The 18129-nt window shown below is 47.5% G+C and overlaps 2 protein-coding genes across 3 annotated transcripts; both read left to right on the forward strand.

The window, feature by feature from the left end:
* The first annotated feature begins 139 nt into the window (after positions 1 to 139).
* On the forward strand, positions 140 to 6443 carry pomt1 (protein-O-mannosyltransferase 1). 2 transcript variants are annotated; one of them, XM_062454393.1, is made up of 20 exons: positions 141 to 333; positions 433 to 599; positions 786 to 892; positions 981 to 1031; positions 1189 to 1335; positions 1644 to 1752; positions 1945 to 2004; positions 2151 to 2244; positions 2442 to 2597; positions 2732 to 2862; positions 2997 to 3092; positions 3625 to 3717; positions 3827 to 3923; positions 4106 to 4198; positions 4318 to 4438; positions 4521 to 4618; positions 4808 to 4921; positions 5141 to 5267; positions 5513 to 5690; positions 5793 to 6443. In XM_062454393.1, exons 2-20 carry the CDS (start codon positions 478 to 480, stop codon positions 5980 to 5982), a joined length of 2184 nt encoding a protein of 727 aa, XP_062310377.1. In that variant the 5' UTR covers positions 141 to 333; positions 433 to 477; the 3' UTR covers positions 5983 to 6443. The 2 variants fall into 2 exon arrangements, with proteins under 2 accessions (XP_062310378.1, XP_062310377.1); XM_062454394.1 differs by having other exon boundaries at positions 140 to 599; positions 5796 to 6443.
* A 1076-nt stretch (positions 6444 to 7519) lies between these two features.
* snapc4 (small nuclear RNA activating complex, polypeptide 4) lies at positions 7520 to 17929 on the forward strand. The gene is made up of 24 exons (XM_062454061.1): positions 7520 to 7541; positions 7609 to 7646; positions 7748 to 7841; positions 7930 to 7961; positions 8303 to 8443; positions 8557 to 8694; positions 9047 to 9125; positions 9268 to 9349; positions 9532 to 9636; positions 9758 to 9830; positions 10036 to 10200; positions 10791 to 10941; positions 11853 to 11959; positions 12080 to 12174; positions 12275 to 12369; positions 12642 to 12727; positions 12979 to 13482; positions 13598 to 13687; positions 14186 to 14342; positions 14427 to 14497; positions 14718 to 14780; positions 14885 to 14909; positions 15349 to 17489; positions 17643 to 17929. Exons 1-24 carry the CDS (start codon positions 7520 to 7522, stop codon positions 17727 to 17729), a joined length of 4641 nt encoding a protein of 1546 aa, XP_062310045.1. The 3' UTR covers positions 17730 to 17929.
* The last annotated feature ends 200 nt before the right edge of the window (positions 17930 to 18129 follow it).

Here is an 18129-nt window from a genome sequence, read left to right on the forward strand (position 1 = left end):
TTATAGTTAGCTACGTCATTTGTAATAGTGACAGGGACACCATCTTTAATGCACTTGTTTCCACGGCAACAGGCTTTTTCAGCAGAGTACCGTTTTGTGTATCCCAGGCATGAGTAATCTATCACGCAAGCTCAGACGCTTCCCACGGATGATCCAAAACAAGGGGGCACCGATTTGTTTCACCGTTAATTGTATGTCTGCTCAGCTGTTTATGCCCGTTGGTCAGAAAATCTAAAAAGAAAATTGTTCGAACAGAGCCTTAATGACACTGCATCAGTGCATGAGTGGCCAACGGGCTCGGCCGTGGCACATGCTGACATTGCCATTGGAACGGTAAGCTAGCTAACTTGCTGGCTAAGCTAGTGCTAAAGCACAGCCCTTGCAAGCTGCTGCTTGCTAACTAGCCATAAGTTCAAGTCTCTGCATTTTCAGTGGTTGCAAACCTTACAAGCCCCGTCCTTGCTACCTGAGAGAACCATGTTGTCGCCCATCAAACTACCACTTGTGATCAAAGCAGAGATCAACCTGATCTTGGTGCTCGTGACAGCTCTTGGACTCTGGACCAGACTCCATGGAATACAATTCCCAAAAGCTGTCGTGTGAGTTACTGTTGATAGCCTATTAAAGTTTCTTAGCTTTTCCAGACGTCTAGTAAGGCTGACTACCTAGCTACATAATTATTGGCGCTGTATATTTATGCTTTTACGGCAGTATATGAACCACTCTAAATGGTCACAATTGACAAGTGTACAGCACATCTCCTGACCTCCCCATGTTCCTCGCAGGTTCGACGAGGTATACTATGGTCAGTTTGTATCTCTGTACATGAAGCAGGTCTTCTTTATAGACGAGAGCGGACCCCCTCTTGGACACATGATCCTAGCTTTGGGAGGTGAGAAAGAGAGAGACGGTCATTCCCATCAGTTAATTGTCCAGTCTGTTGGAGAGAGATCATATGTTTTTGTTGGTCTTCTCTACAGCATACCTGGGAGGGTTTGATGGGAACTTTATCTGGAAAGGGATCGGAGCAGGTGAAACTTATTGTTAAACTTTAACACACGCAAGCATTGTTTTTTTCTTTAGCATACACACATCCGCACACACATACACATACACACACGTACGTGTTTATCATTAATAGCAAAGGTGGTTGCATCTGTAGTGAGGTGATCTGTGTTGTTGTTGCAGAGTACTCCAGTAATGTACCGGTGTGGAGCTTGCGTCTACTGCCAGCGCTAGCAGGCACCCTGTGTGTTCCTCTGGGCTACCTGCTGGTAGTAGAGCTGGGATTCTCTCACCTGGCTGCACTTGCTGCCGCCTTTCTCTTGCTGCTGGGTAACTACACACTGACCCCTGACCTGTGAACCCAGAACCACAGCCCTGAACTGAACAGACATGCTTGTCTTTCTTTCTCTTTCTCTCTCTCTCTCTCTCTCTCTCTCTCTCTCTCTCTCTGTAACTTCTCCCTCTCTTGCTGCTCTCTCACTTCTTCTACCCTTTTCTCACTTCTGCATCTCGCTTAGATTTTTTTTTTAATATGTCGCAACCAAACAGAAGTGGTGTATATCGTTTTATTTTGTGAATCGGTGCATTTCTGAGTAAAATGTGCATGTGTGTTTGTTTCCTGTTGCGGTGTGCGTCAGAGAACTCGTTGATCGTACAGTCTCGCTTCATGCTGCTGGAGTCAGTGCTCACCTTCTTCCTGCTCCTTGCGTTCTTTTCCTACCTTCGCTTCCACAACACCCACCAAAGGTAACCCTTGATCTCTTAAAATCCTTCCCCTGACCTCTCAAAATCCTCCCCTGCACCCCAACTCTGCCAGCAAGGACTTTTAGCACATACTAGGTGGAGGCGAATGGAGGTGTTACTGTTTGTAAAGGTGTTTGGAAGGTAAACATTTCTCAATAAAGTTGTCGTTGGTCACTGGTTCCTCTTCCTCCACAGTTCTCCAGCCTCGCTAGCATGGCTGATGCTGGCTGGAGGCTCCTGTGCTGGTGCGGTGGGGTAAGATTTGCTTGTCACAAGACGACTGTGTGTCAACATTGCCCCCAGTGTTCAACAGATGGTTGTGTGTAACGTTTTGTTTCCCTGTTTTCTATTGGGTTGTAACTTCTTGATTGTTTTTGTCCTCCTCTCTCATTGGCTGCCAGAGTCAAGTACATGGGTCTGTTCTCCTACCTGCTGCTTCTGGGCGTGGCTTCAGTGCATACTTGGAAGCTGATTGGAGAACGAGCACTGAGCCATGTGAGTCTGGTTGTGTCTGTGTGTGTTTTGGACAGGTGAATAAATGACAGGTGAATTAAGGAAAGCTTTGAAATCCCAGTATTTTGTGTTTTTTGTCATAGAGGGGTGATGCTAATACTGACACCCACTCACAAACTCATTCACACTCTATCTATCTGTCTCTCTCTCCTGCTGCTGTTGCTCGTGTTGCCCTGCAGGGGGCAGTGTTGGCGCAGGCTGTGCTCAGGTTCGCGTGCCTGGTGCTGCTTCCTGCTCTGCTCTACCTGGGCATCTTCTTCGTCCACCTCAGCCTCCTCTACCGCAGCGGGCCGCACGACCAGATGATGAGCAGCGCCTTCCAGGCCAGCCTCGAGGTGCTGAGCACAGAGCCAGGAGGCATGCGCACGATTCGTGTGTCGCTGTGGATAAAAGTGTCTGCTAAGTGAATGAAATGTCAAATGTAAAAGGGTTATTAAGGGTTTCTGTCTGTCTGTGTGTGTCTTTCCAGGGGGGTTTGTCCAGGATCACACAGGGCCAGCCTCTGGAGGTGGCCTATGGCTCTCAGGTGACTCTCCGCAGCTTGTCCAGTAAACCAATCCCCTGCTGGCTACACTCCCACAAGGCCAACTACCCAGTCAGGTGACGCTCGATCAGAACCTGCCTCTCTTACCCCAGTCTGTCAGTCGATAACTAGTTTGTAACTAGTACCTCCCTCTCGGGGTAACCAGTGTGGTGTTACCATGGTCACCTGTGCCTTTCTCTGTGGTCTGCAGGTATGAGAGTGGGCGAGGCAGCTCCCACCAGCAGCAGGTCACATGCTACCCCTTTAAAGATGTCAACAACTGGTGGATCCTCAAAGACCCTGGCAGGTCGGTTGGCTGGTGAAGAAGGGATATGAGACTGGAGGAGCAAATATGGGAGGGGGACACACACCCTGTTGGATGTTCATGATCGTGTGAGGAGTCAGGTGGCTGAGCGGTTAGGGAAACGGGCTAGTAATCAGAAGGTTGCCGGTTCAATTCCCGGCCATGCAAAAATTACGTGTCCTTGGGCAAGGCACTTCACCCTATTTGCCTCGGGCGAATGTCTCTGTAGTTACTGTAACTCGCTCTGGATAAGAGCATCTGCTAAATGACTAAATGTACATGTAATGTAATGTGTGAACCTATTAGCCTAGAACGTGCAGCTGTCTGCAAGCGCTTGTGTTGACCTGATGACTCCTCGGCCTGTTTAGTTGAGGACTGGGCACACCTACAGGACACTTGATCCAGAAATAGATCTATTTCGCTAGTTAGTAGCTTAGCAGACAAGTTGGTGCTAGGCAGGTTAGTAATCAACCTTAAACACCAAGTCTTGCTACACTAGTTGTTGTTGTTGTTGATAGTGTTGTTTGTATCTCAGACAGGAACTCGTTGTGAGCACCCCTCCCCGCCCTGTTCGCCATGGCGATATCATACAGCTGCTTCACGGGATGACATCACGCTTCCTGAACACGTACTGTACAACAGCTCTGTACTTTGTCTATCTCGGCCATGGTCCGAAACCTGGATGAATGAATTTGCAGCCTGTGTTTGTGTTTCCTGACTTCACTCTCGTCTCGTAGCCATGACGTCGCAGCTCCTGTGAGTCCTCATGCCCAGGAAGTGTCAGGATACATCGACTTCAACGTTTCCATGCCTGCGCAGAACCTGTGGAGAGTGGTGAGGCTCACACTGCACACACACACACCACCCTCACACACACAACCCTTACACACACCACCACTGTCAATCACACATACAGACGTGTCATTTACAGCAACACCACCCTCATAAAGTAGCTGATCTAGCTTTGAGTTGTAGGACTTTATCATTGGACAACACGTGTGTGTGTGTGTGTTAAGGACATCACCAACAGGGAGGCAGATCGAGAGGTGTGGAAGACCATCCTGTCTGAAGTCCGATTGGTTCACGTCAACACCTCTGCCGTGCTGAAGGTTTGTCAGCCAATCATGTCCACAGTTGGAGTTTATCAATGTCTTCACAGTGTGCGTGTATAAGATATTTTATGTGTCATGAATTATTGTTGGTCTAACATCGCCTGTTTGTGTTACAGCTAAGTGGCTCTGTGTTGCCAGACTGGGGCTTCAGGCAGCTGGAGGTGGTTGGAGACAAGATCAACAAAGGCTACCAGTCCAGCGGGGGCTGGAACGTGGAGGAGCATCGCTATGGCACCAGTGGGTTACTGCAAACCCTGACCTTTAACCCCTGACCTTGAATCTACCCTTTACTCAGTACGTTTGTTGTGTGTTGATATAGGTGAGGAACAGAAGGAGCGAGAGTTGGAGCTTCACTCCCCAACACACATTGACACAAACCGTGACATCACCTTCATGGCTAAGTTTTTGGAGCTACAGGTGACACAATGATCAATACTCCTTTTCACTGTAGCTGTGGTAACCTTGACCTTGGTAACCATTAGAACACCTGACCCTGGCTCACGATGATGATGCTGTGCTATGGCCAAACACTTGTGAACATTCAGATCTTGTTTTGTTGCCATGAAAGAAAGAGTAGATGCTGATGTTGTGTTGTTGCCATGACAGTGGAAGATGCTCACGGTGAAACAGGAAGAGACGGAGCACAAATACAGCTCCTCCCCTCTGGAGTGGATCACCATGGATACCAACATAGTGTACTGGCTGCATTCTTCGAGCAACGTAAGCACCACCTGTCGCCTAGCGATGACCAATCATCTCTCGATGTAACATTGTCCACCGAATGAGGTGCAGGATAAAAACTGAATCCTATGAGGAAAGGAGATAGTTATATATTACTGCCTGGATTCCCCATATTTGTTCCGATCAACGTTTGTTCGTGCCAGGTGTTTGGGCCATGTTTGCACGCTGGCACTGAGCTGTTCTGATTGCCTGTTTCAGGCTCAGATCCACTTGGTTGGTAACCTGGTGAACTGTTCGTTGGCTAACCTGTCTCTGGGGGTGTACGTTCTCCTCGTCCTGTCCTACCTGCTGAGGAGGCGCCGGAGGATCGAGGACATCCCTGCAGGTAGCTGTTTCTTCTTTAGTTTTTTTTTTGTGTCTGTTTTTTTTTCCGTTTTTTCCCTTGACTTTCATCTTCATCTCACATTGCCACAGTGTATTTGGGTTCTGTAAAAAATATAGAAGTTACTTTAGGAAAGCTACGTTGAGGCTGAGAGAGTTCATGTTTTAGACAGGGAGCTAAACAATTGTAACGCTATAAAAACCTGGCGTGTGTGTGTGCGTGCGCCATGCTTCGGTGCTGTTCTCCAGACGCCTGGGAGAGGCTGGTGCAGGCAGGGGTGGTGTGTGCCGGTAGCTGGGCTGTTAACTACCTGCCCTTCTTCCTGATGGAGAAGACCCTGTTCCTGTACCACTACCTACCTGCGCTCACCTTCCTCATTCTGCTCGTACCTGTGGTGGTGGAACACCTGCACACACACCTGCTGAGGTGAGACCAGAGCTGAAAATACACACATACACGGATAAAACGCACAGACACGCACATCTCTTCCTGTGTGTTACCTAATTTCCTGTCTCCTGTTTCCTCCAGCAGTCCTTCCCAGCAGAGAGCCCTCCACGTGCTGATGGTGGCGGGGCTCTGCTCGGTCTTTCTGTCCTATCGGACCTTCAGCCCGCTCACCTACGGCCAACCAGAGCTCGACGCCAACCAGCTGGTCGCCCTGCGATGGAGGGACAGCTGGGATATCCTGCTACACAAACGGAAACACGGCCCGTCGTAGGATCGCGGCGACACTCAAAGCCTTATTCTGTACCCTCGTTCTCCGACTAACTCAGTCACTCACGGACGAGAGTTGGAAACGCTTATCCCTTTAACCCTCCATCCACCACTGTGCAGACACAGCTGGTACACGCAGACTGTAGGCCTTGGGAGAATGATGCCCCTGTACAGACAGAAGTGGATTTAATGAGCATTAAATGTTTACATCATCATGTACCTAAGAAGAAAAGGGAAATGTGATTTTGTCAGGCTTGGGTTGGCTGATGTGATGGAGATGGGTAGATTTGGGTCTCTGGATCTGAAAAGTCACTGTGTAAACTCACCAAATACACGTTTTATGAACCACTGTAATACTTACATTGTAACATTATGCATAGCTGTTGTTAACCATTATTTTATTAATTAAACAACAGCGAAATGTATTTTTATTAAAAGTGAAGAATAAAATACAGTCCTACAGTTTTTACTTCTCTTCCTTGTTTAAAGAAAAGTGTAAATGTGTTAGTTGTTAAGGTAATATAAATATGTGTACAAAATATAACAAATAATAGCATAAGATGGGACTCATATTCGTTTTTAATATTAAAACATCACAAAATACGGATCTAAAACTGGAAAATGTGTTTCTCAATGCATTGTGGGTACTATGCAAACGACAAGTAAACGTGCAGCGATGGTGTTGCTGGTTATGTCTTTTATGAAGGCCTGTAGGGGAGGAGCTCCTGAAAAAGATACGCTAGGGCTGATGGTTAGCGTTGCGTCCTTATAAATTTACGAAGCACCCGCATAACGACGGGTAGCACAAAAGGAAAAACGAAGAACCCTTAAGTACGGTTGCGATAGTTAGACGACTTGCTGATCAGATTCACCTGGTACGAGTAACTAAAACCGTATATTCTGGCAACATTTTAGAACAATATGAATTGGTTCTGTCCGAAGATGTATAAAACTAGCTTGCTTTAGTTGCCATTTTTTGCAATACTGATGGTTATGGTAACGATGTTTCAAATCTTGCTCCAGATTACATGTAGGTTGCTAACTAGCTATGATGAGGCTAAGTTAGCGATTTAAGAATTTCTGAAGTTTAAAGTCAACATTATTATATGCAAACTATTTGAAAATGTCAATGCTATACAAATGCATTGATTTGTATACATATTTTGAATTTTGTTAGAAACGTTTGCCGTGGCTAAGGCATACAGCTAGCTGTGCTATACCTTGCTGTAGCCTCAGTCTGACACAGCTGTAAAAAGTACCGGGGTGCGTGTAGTGCGGAGCACGCGTGCAGCGTACCTTGTGTGTATGTGAGCAACTTGAAATTATATTTAGGTTAATTTCTATTGAAGCCAATATTAGCCATGTTAACTGATTATAAACTTGTCACAGATACACTACACTGATGCGCCATGTCTTCGGACGACCTCGCGGCACGGAGGGAGAAGATAGAGCGTCAGATATTGGAGCTCGAGCGCAGTCTGGGTCCAGAGAGCATCTCCATTGACTTGGTGTCCTCTGACAGTTCTTCCGGTGAGTTAGTCATGTTCGAGCATAAACAGATTGGCTATGCAATATTACTAGTTTCAATAATGAGAATAATTTAACTTGGTCTTTTGTCACAATTTGTCAGATGATTCGGACGACAATGACGCTTCGGGTTCTGCTTTGGTAAGAAAAGCAACTTGTGGTTCCATGTAGCAATGTAGTGTCCAGTACTTCATTCGATATTTTAGATTAACGCATTATGAGGTGGTTTGACTGGCCAACAGGATGCAGAGGACCTGGAGGGTGAGAGGGAGAGAGTTCAAAGAGAGATTGAGGAGTTGGAGCGCTCTCTAGGGACTGATGCAATCATTCTGTCTGGTAAGAGGAGCAACTGGCCACATAGATTGTCATTGCATAGTGTGTATGACCGGGGCTCTGAGCTAATTGTGCTCTTTGCGTTGTGCAGATGAGGAGGATGGAGGGATTGCACCAGAGGGGGTGAGTGACTGGGTGCCTTTAGTTTGTTTACTGTGTGTAACATTGAATCATAAAAGTTCCAACTCCTCACCTCACAACCTTCTCTTTTTATATCTTTCCTTCACCCTCCTTCCATCTCACTGTCTTCTACTCTCTCTCTCTCTCTCTCTCTCTCTCTCTCTCTCTCTCTCTCTCTCTCTCTCTCTCTCTCTCTCTCTCTCTCTCTCTCTCTCTCTCTCTCTCCCTTCTTCAACCCACCTCTGGGTGAGTGGTGGGCGAGGGTGAGACAGTCACTCACTGTCTCCCTCACCCTTCCTCCACCCCTCACACACCCACAGTCATCCTCGTTTGTCTCCCCCCAGAGTGAGGAGGCCAGTGAGGAGGAGCTTGATCTGCCTCAGACGGCGGAGTCCTGCCTGCAGATGAACCTGGTCTACCAGGAAGTCCTGAGGGAGAAGATGGAGGAGCTGGAGAAGCATCTGGCTGACAACAAGCAACAGCAGGTCGGTCTGACACAGCACCAGAGGAAAACAGCAGTCACAGTCTGTATTTTACTACATTTCATCTGTCAGGAAACGGTCCAAATACATATTATTATTGTATTTATTTTTTGCAGAAAGAGCTAGTGGCTCAAATGTCGGGACCAGGCCCTTCAGACGGCTGTGCCAAGAACTCCATACCTAACTACAACCCTAACAACCTGTTCATGGGACATTTCCTCAGACCCTACTTCAAGGACAAGCTCACAGCCCTGGTAGGTCTTCCTCTCCAGATCCCCATCCTCGGTGACTAAGGGGGCTATTTTCTGGACACTATAAACTACGATACTGTCTCTTATCCACTGAAATGCTTAGATGAGCTTAGATGCTTGCTATATGAGTGTTCATTAGCTACAAGGCAACATCCATTGTCTCCATTGCACTGTCCAGGATAGCATCAACTTCCATATGATCTTGTTTGGTAGCAGTGTCCCTAATCAAGGACAGCCTGCCCTACCTGCTATATACAAGTTGAACTCGCAAGTTCAACGTGTTCTAAGTAAAAATGCATGTACTGTATTACACGTAGCTGCAGCTCGTCTTACCCATGTGCCCCACCCTCCCCAGGGACCCCCAGCCAACCCAGAGACTAAGGAGAAGAACAGCAAAGAGAACAGGGGGGCGGGGATGGCGAAAGTAAAAAGATGTGAGTTTGTAAATGATGACCCCATTCAACCACGGCCGAGAGACGGCGAGTCTGACCTGTGCGTTGATGTTGTGGCGGCTTGTTGATGTTGTGGCGGCTTGTTGATGTTGTGGCGGCGTGTGCTCGTATTTCCTGTGCTCAGGGACAGGCTGGCAGAAGGCACTCCTGGTCAACTCTGTGGTCAGGGACTGTATGAGGCTGATGATTAAACCCAAACTGACCAAGTGAGTCATCTATCATTTTTATTTTCTCTTTTTCTTTCTCTTCCTCTTTCTCTCTCATTTGTTCTTTCTTTCTGCCTTAGTCCAATTCCCTGGGCCTCCTTACCCTTTTCTTTCCATTTCTCTTTACCTCTTTCTTTCTCTGCTTGCTGCCTGCCTAATCTCTCTCGTGTCCTTGTGTGAAGGGTGGAATATCTGACCGAGAAGATTTCTAAAACGGACAGTGGAGCCGAGAAGCAGAACCTGCGCCAGCAGATCGACCAGTTAGAGAAGGAAATAGAAGAGATCAGGTAGCTAACAAGAAAACATCTACACAGAGCTAAACCCATACTACCTTCTACTCGATGTGCATCTGTACTATACTGTACATAGCACAGCCAAGCTGATGTGTGGGTGTCTCTGATTGGACAGGGCGAAGAAGGAGGAGGAGCTGACTGGTAGCCGCCTTGATGAACACGACTGGGAGAAGATCGCCAATATTGATGTAGGTCAAAAAAAGTTATGTTTTCCTCAGAAAAGTTCTGTCTGTAAATGACCCTTCTACCTTCAACCTACACTCGTATTCTTCTACTTGTTGTCTTGACCTTTCACCCCTGACACCAGAATGTCAACAACCCCCTCCACTATGACCTCCTCTCTCACTTCCAAGACCATCTGGTCCAGTCTGACCATACCCTCTCTCCTCGCAGTTCGAAGGTCTGCAGGATGCGGAGAACATCAAGCTTTTCTGGCAAAACTGCCTTCACCCCTCAATCAACAAGAACATCTGGAAGGATAAAGAGATCGACAAGCTTAGGATCGTAGCGCACAAAAACCTCTGCATCAATTGGGAGCTGATTGCTGAACAGCTGGGGGTGAGTGTCTGGAGTAGGTAAATAGAGGAAGTAGTAAGGGTGTAACAATATATCGTCGAACAATATATCGCAATAAAAAATTGTACAATATGTATCGTAGAGTTATGGCAATATTTTTACAATATGACGTCCGTTTGATCCTATTGGTTGAGTTACGAGCACGTGACCTACTCTGCACCTGCGTCATGCGTGCTTCACTGCATTCACAGGAATCGCTTGAACCGAGTTAACTAAATTGTATGTACAACAAAGAAAATTATTGAAAATGTTTAATGTTTTGGAAATACATCTGTTAATCGAATTTGTTTCATTAAAAATGCTGTTCAAAATATCGTGATATGTATTGTATCGTAATACGTATCGAATCGTGAGCTGAGTGTATCGTTACACCCCTAGGAAGTAGACATGACCAGATACAAATACAGTTGATGGAAATGGTCCTTGGAGGTATCATGCCCTTGGAGGGCATGATACCTTCCTTTTATCATCATGTCATCAGGATGCATGCATGGTATCATGCAGTAGATAAATCATGTTTGTTTGCCACATCTCTAAGCTTCCGTGTTTCTGTCTGCTTTCCCTGCCTGCAGACCAACAGGACAGGCTTCATGTGTCTGCAGGCCTTCCAGCGCTACGTCTCCAAGACCTTCAAAAAGGGCCCCTGGCAACCTCAAGACGACCAGCAACTCAGAGATCTGACGGAGAAGATGCGAGTTGGAAACTTCATCCCCTACACGCAGAGTAAGGCTTTGTAGACCTGACTACGTCACCGTGCATCTACACCCTGTCAGAAAAGTTGAAGATGTAACCTTTTATTCTGTATAAAATGATACTGTGTTTAGCCGTGTGTGTAGAGAGAGAGGCCACCCATAAATGAACTATAGACAATGACCAGGCTTAGGTAAACAGGAAGATCCTTCTCTGAGCATGTCATTTAGTTAGCCCAAGCAGGGCCACTTCAAGACACAGGCGCACGCACTCTCACACACGCAGGATGACAGCCAATGAAAGGAGAGCCATGTGACAGTTGCATGCCTGCCGAGAGCGGTTTCGTTTAAATGGTTAGCTAGCGCCACAAGATAACATTTACATTTAGTCATTTAGCAGACGCTCTTATCCAGAGCGACTTACAGTAAGTACAGGGACATTCCCCCGAGGCAAGTAGGGTGAAGTGCCTTGCCCAAGGACACAACGTCATTTGGCATGACCGGGAATCGAACTGGCAACCTTCGGATTACTAGCCCGATTCCCTCACCACTCAGCCACCTGACTCCCCTAACAGACAAACATTGTTATCACCATGATGATTTTGTCTCCTTGCTAGCCGGCTGCAAGTAATAAAACTTTCTTAACTTCACTGAATGACTGTGCAATACTTGATAAAGATTAATATTTCTAACAACCCTCTCCGACCCCACCACCCGAGACGCAAACCAAAGACGCCAACGTACCTAAGCGCACCCACCCCACCCCAACACTAACATCTACACCTACCAACATCCCACGAATACGACCACGATCACTAACTAACCACAGTTACTAACGAAACCCATTTACGTGGTCAAGTTAACTCCAGCTTCTCTGCGCTGTAAACTGGCTCTCGTGTTCACTCAGTGGTGTTTCCTCTCTTGTGTGATCCCATGAACCCTCAGTGTCGTACTTCATGGAAGGGAGACCCGCTTCACAGGTGATGTACCGCTGGACCATGGTTCTAGACCCATCCCTCAAAAAAGGGCACTGGACCCCAGATGAAGACCAGGTAAAGACCTGGATTCGAACCGTCAATATTCGTTTTATGGAGCATGTTTGAAAACAACTATGGTTGAACACAGTTCTGTACAGGGGATAAAAATGTGTGTGTGTGTGTGTGTGTGTGTAGCTGCTCCTGAAAGCTGTGTCCAAGTATGGCGCCGGGAGGTGGTGGAAGATAAAGCAAGACGTCCCAGGCAGGACTGACACCCAATGCCGCGACAGGTGAGGTCCCGACTGGGCCCTGATTGGCTGACTGGGAGACGTATTGTTGTTGTTGCTATCCAGCGGTTGTGTGGACATCTCATTGCCTTTGCTTGGGTAGGTACCTGGACTGCTTGAGAGAGGGTGTGAAGAAGGGTCCCTGGTCTCCAGAGGAGATGTTGTTACTGAAAGAAATGGTGAAAAAACATGGAGAAGGTTTGTACACGTGGGAACACTTGAACATGGGTGTAGGGTTGTGTTCAAATGTGGGTGGGACAGCTTTTTTTAATAACTGAGGATTAAAGTAAAATAACATTTCCTTAATAAAAAAAAAGTACATCAAGTACATCCACTGGCCTTTCAGGTCAATGCCTGGTTTATTCTGTCTTTGGGAATCCTTACATACCATTATGGCACTTTATAAGAGCATTCAAAAAGAATATTGAAACTGACTGTGATGTCACTTCCTTCTTTCCTGTCCTGTAAAGGGAAGTGGGCTGCGATCTCCAGGGAGATCCCAAACAGACTGGACTCCCAGTGTATGACTCAGTGGAGTAAGTTAAAGCGGCACAAAGTAAGTCTCTCCAGGGTCCCACTGCCCCTGTCATCATCTATATCAAGGGTCTTTTTTCTGTATTAAAGGAATATATATTGTGTTATTTTTTTTCCATTTCTAGATAGCAATTACTGAAAGTGTTTCAATTGGCTTTGCTGAATGAGCAGACAACAATCACATTAGCTGCACCTCGTTTAGTTCCTGTGGTCAGCTCGGTCATCATCCCTTTCTCTCTCTCTCTGTCTCTCTCTTTCTCCTCTCTGTTAAAGAGCGGGTTGACAAAGAAGCAGTCCAGAGCGATGAGGAAGAGTGTGAGAAAAAGGATCAGGAAGAGACTGCAGAAGCTGGAGGAGGAAGAGGAGGGATCCACCTCGGAGGAAGAAGATCCGACACAAATCGTTTACATGGACAGCGATGATGAGACCAAGGGGGAAAAGCGAAAAAGGGGGGCTGTGGAGAGCGAGACGGAGGAGGAAGTTGAGAGACTTACTTACTTGATCCCCCCCCTCGAAAAATGGATTCCAACATGGGACCCTAATGCCAGGGGCTCTGGGACCCTAAATACTGTGTTTGTAGAGCTGCCAAGTGTTAACTCCTCTCAAGAGGTTCCTGACACATCTGGACTTAACCATGGCCAGCCTAGCAGCTCAGTACACCCCAGCCAGGACCCCCCCACACACCAGAATGTAATGGTTCGCTCCACCATCCTGGATCGCTTTGGAAACTACTTGGAATCTGTGGTGGGGGACAACCCTGCAGTACTGGCCAAGAAGGTAACTCTTGTTATCACACACATTCACAATCCCCACACACAAACGTATAACCGTCACTACGGTGCCTAGCAGACACACTTGTCAATGTTGAAAGCTGCTGCTGCTGTGTTTCCAGGATCGCCACAGTCTGCTGGCCATGCTCAAGGTGCCGTTCGCAGAAATCAAGGAGCTGATGCTCTGGAGAGGAGTCTGTGCCTCCAGGAAGGTAACAGGAACATCTCTCACTTTGCTAGCTGCTAACCTTTTAGTCTCTCGGCATACAGAGCAGTGTTTCCCCTAGGTTTACAGCTTTGGGGGGGTGGGCGACCATGTAGAGACATATGACATGCCGTTGTGTAAATAACATAAGGCCATTTAGTTTGTTTAATAAAAGAGCAAGCTATAGCTGTTTTATAGGAAAGGTAACCTTAAATGACTTATTTTGTGATCTGGTGCTATATAATTTTTTATTTTATTTATATTTTTATATATATATATATATATATATATATATATATTTAATTTCCTAAAAAAATAAATAATAATATTATTATTTATTTTTTTAGGAAATTAAATTGACCTTCCAGGGGGGGCGGGGGGTGCTGTTGGGGGGGCGGGGCGCCCCCCTAATGTAATGCTAGGGGAAACACTGCAGAGGCCGTCACTGGCCTCTGCATGTGCCTCCGACACACACAAACGTGCGTTTGTCTTTGTGTGTGTGTAGAGGAACAGCTTCCGGTCCGGTCCAGTGAGAACGTTCCACAGGCCGTCCAGCATGACCAGCAACACCAGTCTGCACCACGCCCTCCTGGTGGCGGTCACCCCCTGGGTGGGCAACCTGCTGCTGCCCGCGCCCCTCACCAAGAACAGACCCTGGAAACGTAACTCCACCTCCAAATCTAGTCGTCCCGTGTATTGCCTGTTTTCTGTGAAGATGTTTCAGTTGAATTGATCTGTGTGTGTAGTGGACGTGGTTCGAGAGAGAGCAGAAGCGTTGGAACTCACCAGCACCCCAGTGTTCAAGTTCTTTCTGCAGGTAGGCATTGACCCCTGACCTTTAACCTCCAAGGAGTAGTATAGGAACCCAGCTTCAGCATCACCGTGTAATCGCGGGGTCAGACCACAGCTGATCAGCGCTTGTTGAGCGTATCACTTCTTGCACAGAACTTGTACGTTTCTTCCACTTGTTTCCTGGTTCTTTGCGAAAATGAAATCAAGGAGCGCCTAATCATCGTGATGTTTCCTCTCCATCACAGGCGCTCCGCGTCGACACCGACGGCTGCAAGAAGATCATCCAGCATCGCCAGAATCCGCAGAGGGTGTGTAACAGTGTTGCCATTGTAGGGCAGACGTCGATAATAAGAATAAAGTGTAAACAAATGTACAACATCACCAACTGAACGTGTTGTAATGTCAATTTCAGATGCAGCTCGTTCCTGTCCAGCCTGGTAAGCCAGTTACTATGGTTACCCACACTATCTATGGTGTGTCATATACATTAGATATGTATATGATATCTAAATATTAGGATTTATTTAGCAGACGTTTCTACGTGCAAAGAAGGGACAAATTCGTAGGGATCACAAGAAGTAATGTACTGCTAAGGGCTGCCTTCTGTGCCCTTAGACCACTTCATCATGTTATAGTTTATTATCCTATTAGCATCATGGAAACCACCAGATGACCAGATTAGATGAAGGCATCTTAAATAGAGTGTATGGACCTTTGTTGGAATTTTGTTTTGGTGGCATTTGTTTCTGACAGAGATGGTGTGTTTTGGAGAGGACAGGAAATGTGGGGAGAGAGAGAGTAAGGGGGGGAGAGAGAGCGTAAGGGGGGGAGAGAGAGGATGACACAGGCGGTAAAGGGCCTGTCTTTGTGTTCCAGTGCAAAATCGGCAGACAACGTTTCAAAGCACGGTGGCCAACAGGCTACAGCAAGTCAGAAAAATACCTGGGAACTCGATGACACAGCAGAATAGTCGACAATCTGCAGCTCCGATCTCATCAGTCTTCATGGGTCCTTCACCTGTGTTCATCACGCAGCCCATAGTACAGGGTCAACGACTTCCTGTACAAGCCCACTCACTTCCTGTCCAAGGCACCAGAATTCCTGTCCGGGCATCTCCTCTTCCTGTCCCTGGAGTTCCAATGGTTAGATTTGTCGTGGCGAAGGGTCAGAAACCCGTCCCCCTCAACACCACCCTACCAGGCCCCCTCACATCCCCCTCCCCACACATCCTCTGCCTCCAATCCCCCCCTATCCCGTCATCCAGTTCCAACTTTAACCCCCTAACCTGCAGTGCTAACACATTATCCACCCCTACCATTCTGCGTGTCCCCCTCCAAACAAACTCCTTCCGGTCACCTCCAGGCAGGACCATCGTAGCAGAGATCAGCGTGTCTCCCAAGGTGAGCAGTCCCGCTGTGGGGAAACGAGCTCGTAAACCGACCGAAAAGGTCAAAGCTCTCTTGGAGAAAGGCAAAAGGGCCGATGGAGTGTCACCCAGACGCAAGAGAACCTGCAAAGAAGCTGCTCCTGAACCCAAAGCCCTCCTGAAGACTGATGGAAAGTCGCCCGGATTCAGGAAAACCTGCATGCAGATCGCTCCTAAAGCCGACCCTCAGACATGCTCTCCCACGCCCTGGACCATCACAAATGAAAAGCCAGCTCCTCCTCCTCCCTTGGATATAAACATTGTCTATTCCATAGCCGGCCAGCGGTCCCTCCGCCCGAAACAGCCGGATAGCCAACAGACACCATCCACCAACGCTATAACCAACGATCATTCAAGCTATACAATGTCCACCAATCCTGGTACTGCTCTGACGCAATCTTACAGTCCAAACCTAAACCCTCAGACAACCATCACAAATTCCACCGCAACTACTACATTTTCCACCAATTCTGGCCAAGCTTTTGCACTCTCCACCAATCCTGATCCAGGTCTCACACCCTCCACCAGTCTTCCTGCAGTCTGTGGTCTGGTGCAAAGGGTGAGCCAGTCATCTGCCGTGCCCGTAGACTCTCCACAATCTCCAAGGTGTGCCCTCAATGGTTCCACCCAATCACAGCCTGGCTCTGGTCCCACCCAATCACAACCTAATCCAGGACCCACCAGTTCTGTTCCTATGTTTTTTCTACAATCAAATTCTACCCCATGGCCCCATGGTTTATCCCCCTTTAGTCCGCTGCAACAACAGTTTTCACCTGGTCCTTGCAGACCTTACATCTTACATGTTCAGCAACCAGGGACCCCAGGACCAGGGCCTGTGTTCAGGCATCCCTCCCCAGGAACAATCCCCTTCCTCAGGCAGTTGTCTCCAGGGTCTGGCCCCTTCCCTATGCAGCAGGGCCATCCTGGATCCAGGCCGATCCTAAGACAGAACCCCACTACTCTCATCAGGCATGTTTCCCCAGGACCACAACTTTTCTTCAGGCCAGTATCTCCAGGAATGACTGTCCCCCTGCCCACGCACACAGCCACGCCAAGCCTGCCCAGCAATGTGATCATAGTCGACGCCACAGAGCCCAGTTTCAAACCCGAGCCCCTCCGCTTCGACCCCTCCTTGATACTAACGGAGGAGCCGGCGCAGGTGATCGAATGGCTGACTGGCAAGACGGGCGTGGTGCTGCCGAAGCTGGAGGTGGCCTTGCCCTACCTGCCTCCCTTCTCCAGCAACCTGGCCTCCCTGTCTGCTTTGCTCAGGCACAAGAAGTCCCTGACCACCTCCGCTTTGCAGCTGCTGCCCCCGGAAGAGCAGGGCGCCAGCGAGGAGGAGAAGGTGGCCGCCGTCAGGGAGGTGATAGCGGAACGCTTCGGGACGAACCCTGCGTACCTCATGCTCAAGGCTCGCTTCCTGTCCTGCTACACCCTGCCCGCTTTTCTCGCCACGCTCAACCCGGTCAACGTGGAGGCTGATTCGAGGTCAAACTCTCCAACCTTGGACAATGGCGAGGGTGAAGAGCAGACGGATTATAGACTAAGTAAACGGGCAAAAGTCAGAGATGGATCTACAAGAATGCAGGTAACTAGCCTGACTCTGCCACCATGACTACCAAACTTTAGTATTTCCATACTCTTACTAACCCTAGTTATATAGCCGCTAAACCAGATTGTGTAAACCCTAGTTACCAACAATCGTCAACACTTAACCTTGTTCCTTCTGTTCTTTACCCAGAGTTCCTTGCTGGTAACAGACGGTACTGGCGCACCTGCCGCTCACTACTCTGGCATCCCCTGCAACCAGAGCCACCTCCAATCCTAATGCAGAAGATTGTTCCTCTTCTTAAAACCCAAAGCGTTCTGAAGGATATTTTGATGTCAGAGATTTTTGTGACCACAGTAGCTATGGTACACTTCTTACGATACAAATGTTATGTTTATGCAAATGTTTTCAATTTCATCTATATATACTTATTGTAAAAAGAGATTCTGTTTATAAATGTTTTAAATAAATTGTTATTTTGAAATAATGAAGCCTCTCTTTCAGCATGTTCAATTTGATGTGACAATGAGTGAGACTAAAGTGCAGGAATATAGTAGAAATTTGCTGTAATTACAGTTAAATCCATATGTATGAAAATACCACAAACTGGAAGCTGACTAGCTGAACTTTTAACGGTCACTGTGCCCTGCCAAAAGGACGACATGGCAGAAATAAAAGT

This window comes from Osmerus eperlanus, chromosome 28 (genome assembly GCF_963692335.1).
Source record: "Osmerus eperlanus chromosome 28, fOsmEpe2.1, whole genome shotgun sequence".
NCBI lineage: Eukaryota > Metazoa > Chordata > Actinopteri > Osmeriformes > Osmeridae > Osmerus > Osmerus eperlanus.